At 44.3% G+C, this 6261-nt stretch overlaps 1 protein-coding gene across 2 annotated transcripts in view; it reads right to left on the bottom strand.

Moving 5' to 3' along the window:
- Positions 1-4723: 4723 nt before the first annotated feature.
- Positions 4724-6261, bottom strand: part of Hormad2 (HORMA domain containing 2) — an 89591-nt gene continuing 88053 nt past the window's right edge. Inside the window, exon 12 of one of the 2 annotated variants that reach the window (XM_021211013.1) lies at positions 4724-5564. In XM_021211013.1, coding sequence (XP_021066672.1) covers positions 5460-5564 — 105 coding nt within the window. In that variant the 3' untranslated portion in view covers positions 4724-5459. The remainder of the gene's footprint in view (positions 5565-6261) is intronic. The other variant, XM_021211012.1, reaches the window with a different exon arrangement.

Raw genomic sequence — 6261 nt, 5'->3', positions numbered from 1 at the left:
GGAAGGGGGGATGGGAGGAGGTAAGGAGAGAGGGAGGGGCTGGGAGGAGAGGANGGGGGGATGGGAGGAGGTAAGGAGAGAGGGAGGGGTTGGGAGGAGAGGAAGGGGAAAACTTCAATCTGGATATAAAGTCAATAAATTAATTAATGAAAAATAAGCTGGCTCACAGGAGATTTCAAAGAATTAATAACAGCGAAGGCTGTCATTTGGTTAGAAAAAAAACCCTAAGTCTGAGTTAATTATGCTACAAAGGATGTCCCTTAAGTTGGGGGAAAAAGTGCTTAGAAGAAGCCAGAGTGTCAGTTAATTCACGGTAACTAACATTTACTGAACAACGATGCTGTACATGCCAGCCAGTCTTCTGCTTTGCATAGAGTGTGGTGACTCACTTAGCTCTCATAACGACTGAGAGAGGTACTACCCCATCCTCATTTTATACAGGGAAACAGAAACACAGAGAGAACAGAGAATATGCCAAAATAATTTGGGCTACGAGAGGATGTCCAATCAGGCTCTGTACTCTAGAACCTCAGTTTTAAACTCCATTGTCTTTGGGAGAAAGGATTATAAAGTATCTCTGCTGAAACCCTACTATTAATGCAGCCGCGGGGCTTTGCAGCTGGAAGGGATTTTAGTACTGAGCTGCTTCTACTCTCAACCAAAGGAACAGCGTCCATGAAGTGGGCTGAACACTTCTAATGATGAGAGAACTTTCCTGCCACAAGTAGTCAGAGGCTGGCAACTCTAACTGCTAATAAATGAGGAAAATGCTGCATGCCCGCTGTGTGCCAGCCACACTGCTGAAGTGTGGAAGAGAAACCCTTATTCTGTGGAGCTGGGTCTGTCACTGCCCAGCTTCCTCCAACTGCTCTCTGGAACACAGTGTGTCCATGCGTTCCTAACAGCTCCTTAAATGTTTGAAGGTGGAATAAAGCCCTCCTCCAACTTTTTTCTTTTCCATGTAGTCAGTCTCTTTTTCATATCATAGTCCCTAGGTAAGACTCATTTTGCTTAGTACCAAGTTTATATTTAAGATACAAATGTGGCCGGGCGTGGTGGCGAATGCCTTTAATCCCAGCATTTGGGAGGCAGAGGCAGGCGGATTTCTGAGTTTAAGGCCAGCCTGGTCTACAGAGTGAGTTCCAGGACAGCCAAGGCTACATAGAGAAACCCTGTCTTGAAAAAACCTATATGTATATGTATGTGTGTGTGTGTATATATATATGTATATATGTATATACATACGCATGCACGCACGCGCGCGCGCACACACACACAAATGTGGGGGGCAGCTCAGTAACTATAACCTGATGCTTCCCTTCTATGAACTGTCCTGAAGGAAAGGGAGTTTCCATTCTGAGGAGAGGGGCAGGGAGATGCTAAGAACAGAAGCAAATGGGAGCAGGCAGGGTCAAAGGTCAACTCCAGGCTTGGAAAAGATATAGTAGGGGGAAAAAGGAAGCAGAGATCAAGTATGAGGACCTGAATTTGGGTTTCCGGTACCCATGTCAAAAAGCCAAGTGTGGTGGTCCTCTCCAGTAGTCTGGAGCATGCTGGCAGCCAGTTTAACTGAACCTGCAAGCTCCAATCAAGTATGTGAGAGGCCCTGTCTCAAAGGTGAAGATCCTAAGATGGAGATAAGACTGAGGATGCCCAAGACTCTGCCATGTTCATGCGCGCGCGTACACACACACACACACACACACACACACACACACACACGAACACACATACACATTTGATGAACATCTCTGGAGCCCTGGCTATATGCTTATTGGGCAGTTTGCTTGATTTTCTTGCTTCATCCTCATAAGAGATAGAAACTGGGTTCCCTATTATCTATATTTCATTAGACCAAATAAACTGAGGGTCAGAGAGGGAAAATAACTTATTTAGAAATGAGTAGTCAGGTTTGAATTCAGAATCTCAGGTATTCAACCTGTCTCTCTCTCTCTCTCCACCCACCTCCACCCTCCCACCCCCATCCCCATATGTGATGGAGTCGCAGTCCTCCAGCCTCAGATGCCTGAGTGCTGGAATTATAGGTGTTTACCATTAGGCCTGGGAAGTCCAAGCTCTGTCTTGACTGCCTTGCTAAAAAGAAGATGAGAAACCATTTGTTCATCCTGCAGCCAGTTGGTAATTATCCAGATGGAACCAAGCTTTGCCTGCAGGTATTGTATGAGCAGGTTTGATCTAGCCCCTCCCCAAGTCTCACTACTTCTGGATAGGAAATTAACTTTCCCATTAAATAAATAAATAAGTTTTGGACAAACAAAAAAACCAATGTCCCCAGTGACACCCTTGTTTTCTTGGTGTCACCAGAAAATTGCATATTATGTCTCAGCAAGGACCTCAATACACAAATCACAGTTAAAACATTATCACAGAAACAGACTAATACTTTCCAAAGAGTATAACTTAGGTATTCTCTCATATATGTACAGTCTAGACTATTACTTGGGGCTTCCTTCAAATGACATTCATTATACCTGAGCATTGTTTTTACTATAGGAATCTGTGGAAGCCGGTGATGGTGGCAGTGGTGGCATGGTGCATGCCTTTTATCCCAGCACTCAGGAGGCAGATGGATCTCTCTGAGTTTAAAGGCCAGCCTGGTCTACAGAGTGACTTCCATGGCTCAGAGGAAAGCCAACAACAACAACAACAACACCATAAAACCAACCAAACAAAAGAATCTGTGGAAGTCACTGAAGATCACAGACTGTGGGTTTTTAAACCATAAATCAATAACCAGTTACACTCAAAATGAGCTTCAAGTTTACTAGAATTCTAAAAACCACAGAAGTGTGAACTCATCTCAATGCAGTTTTGACACTGAGACCATTTCCAGTCTCTTTCAGGCAGACGTGAGCTGGAGAGGGAAGGAACCTAGACACAGGAGGGACCTGCAGGAGGGGAAATGGAAGTGTGGTTTCCGGTGCCTGACTTCAAAGGCTGGGGGCAACCCTGAGCCCAACCTATTTCTTTTTAGCTAGACTAATTTCTGTAAAGGGAGAAAAACCACTCAGGCAAAGTCAAACTTCCCCATAATTTAACAATGCCCCAGTTTCCAAGCTATCGTCCTCTGATCTTTGTCACTGTGCTGAGGAGGTAGGCAGTCGGGTGAGTGAAGGGCCAGCCTAGCACACTGGAGGTACCCAGCCTCAGGCTAAGTCTGATTCTATCTTCTCTCCCTTCACCATTTCTCTCCCCCTCTTTTCTTCTCCTCCTCTTTCTCCCTTCTCTGAGTTTTTGATGCTGCTGTTTTTATTCTTTTTTTTGGGGGGGGGGGAAGCTAGGGACAGAAATGGAAGACTAAAGGATTTATTTCCTTAGATAAATCTTCCACTGAATGGAAATGAATGGCCTCTGTCCTTCATAACTAGTTGAGTGTATGAGCTAGCAATGTTGTGTAAAAGCAGCTATGTCATACATTTGTGTTTCTCAGGTCTTGACAGCAGATCTCTTGCCCTGCATGCCTATCAAGGGTATGTGTCTCCTACCTCACACACTCACTACATCAGAAACACACTATACCCAATGGCAGTAATAAGGCTGTTTAGTCGAGAAAGGGGGTATTAAAATAGATATCAGATCACCACAGACAGTTTCTAGATAGATTTAGGTTCTAAACTCTAAGGATCACTGTCAGTTTTAGGCTAAGTTTCTGATAAATGTAAATATAGATTGAGAGCTAAATTCCCCTTTTAAATAAAATAGTTCCTTCTGAAATCCAGACTACTTCCTCTGTAAATCAGAGACCCTTAAAGATGTAGTGACATTCTCTGTGTTCACAGCTTACGGTGGCTCTCACCACCTTATAAGACAGCCCATCACAAATCCTGACAGCCTGTGGAGCTCAGAGCACTTCCTTCCTCTGAGCCAAACCGACCTCTTGATGCTTTCCCCAAATTGGTCTCAGATCTGCCCTCTGAAGAGACACAAAACAAACCTAATCCCTCTACTAGACATCAAATCCCTTTATGTGACTCAGGCTACACTTCCATCAAGGATCTAATAAGACCAATTACCTTTCCCCTCCTGCTCCTTTCAGTGGTAGAGCAGGCTTATATGGATCCACTTTAATATGCAGGCAAGGAAAACCCAACTCCCTCTTCTCCCACAGTCCCTCCTTGGTACTTCAGTCAATACTCAGTCCTGAGTCCTCAGAAACAGAGGAGAGCCCAGTGAAGGGCAGCGTTTAGCAGGCAGGCTGCCCCGACTTTCCTCTGTTATATAACACACACTCCTCCTGCAGACTAAGGGACACCTGGCCCAGAGATCCTCTTTTGTTAAAGCCACAGAATCTCAACTTGTGAGTCAGAATCATGAGACTTCCCCCCAGGACTTGCCCCTGACAGTTTGATCAATTCCAGTTAAGACAGAATGTGTGATGGGCACTCCAGGTGCTGAGAGCCTCATTACCCTTACATTGGAGAAACACAAGTGAAAAAACTACAAAGTGCAAAGTTTGATGAGTAAAAAGTATTTTGCAGGCCCAGTGAATGGATAAGGGGGCTTGCTGCCAAGCCAGAGGACTTAAGTTCAATCCCCAGAACCCACATGATGGAAGGGGGAGAACCAACAAGTTGTCCTCTGATTATCACACATGCATCTGAAACACACACACAGTACACAACATATTTAATATCTAACTTGTCTATCATATCCATTTAAGTTCAATTATTAAATCCCATGTTACATAAATTATAAAACAATTCTTTAAGTCATTTGTTATTCATATCACATTAATCAATAAGCCTATCAAAATTCTTCCAGAATATGGAGGGAACAAATAGCATCACCTGCAAGTTACAGACAGATAAACTCAAGTATTTTGGGGAAAATACACAACATAGGTCTTACAGGGAAACCAGGCTCCTGAACTGCATGTCAGCTGTTTGGGATTGGCCAACACTGGGACTGGGGCAGGGCCTGGGGCAGAGCTGAGGAACTGCACAGGGAGGGAGGGCATCTGGATCCACAAGCTGCTGATCAACTTTGTGACTGAATTCAACATATAAATCACGCCTGGCTAAGCACCTCCACACACCCCATGCTGCCCTGTGCGCGTTTTAGTAAAGCTATAGAAGGATTCCAACACACAGGTTCTAACAAGCCAGGGTATTTCAGAGATACCTGGAGAATTTAATTATGTAAAGAAAAACCCTTTTCGTGAAGAACAGCAGCTTATTTCTTTCCAAATAACTGCTGTGGTTTTTTGCAAACACAGAGCATGTCTCCTCTAACTCAGCCGTGAGGTAATCCCATCCCAAGGCAGCTCTGCTGATCCTGGTTCCTTCTGGAGAAGTGAACCTAGGGCCTGCTCTATAGCTTAGCCTTTCACAGACTGAGTAAAGAGTGGAGCAAGAGCCTTAGGAAGAAGGCTTGGTCATTATCCTACCACAACATTTCATACATTTTTGCAAAATAGGTGCAGCAAAGGCACCTAAGTTTCATTTTCTGTTAGGAATGAAGACTGCCACTGGTTCGCTGACCTTCTTCTTCTTTCTGGAACTTTCAAAACTTGGCTCAATGTGCACAAAATTCATTCTTTGGACCTGTGAAAGTCAGAGAAGGGTACATTAAAACAGAGATATGACACCTCACAAGACATCTATAAAACAGGAAGACCAAGCACGCATAACTGATCCAAACCTGCTTTCCTGTGGGCTTGTTTGGCCCAGATCATAACCCTGCTGCCAGTATCAGAATCTGGCATTCCAAGTTTCAGGAGCTCCAGTCCCCTGGAGGCAGCCAGTTTCTGGGACAGTTTCCTGGCTCTCTCTAGTGAATTCAGCACATCCAACTCTTGAGGGAAGGGTTGTTGATCAAGGTGTGGGGCCAACAAGGAGCAAGTAAGGGTCAGGAGAGATCTAGGGCACTGATTATTTTAGAGGCAGACTTAATGTAAGTCCCTCTTCCAGCCAGCAGAGACACAGTCTTGTCTTTTCTGCAACTCTTGAGACCAACAACTTAAAATGACAATGACTCCTTTGCTGAAGAAAAGTATATATTATTGATTACAGGGAAGTTGATTAGTGAATTATCACTAATTATCATCCCCATTAGTTAAAGTTCTTGGGACTTATTTTGGCTCAACTGAATGAATAAACTGGAAGTATACATATCTGTCAGACAACCTCTGATGCCTGGAGTTCCAAGAAAAGCATAAAAGACATTTGTGCCGGGCGTGGTGGCACACACCCTTAATCCTAGCACTGGGGAGGCAGAGGCAGGTGGATTTCTGAGTTCGAG

This window comes from Mus pahari, chromosome 13 (genome assembly GCF_900095145.1).
Source record: "Mus pahari chromosome 13, PAHARI_EIJ_v1.1, whole genome shotgun sequence".
Taxonomy (NCBI): domain Eukaryota; kingdom Metazoa; phylum Chordata; class Mammalia; order Rodentia; family Muridae; genus Mus; species Mus pahari.
This window is presented reverse-complemented; position numbering and strand designations above follow the sequence as displayed.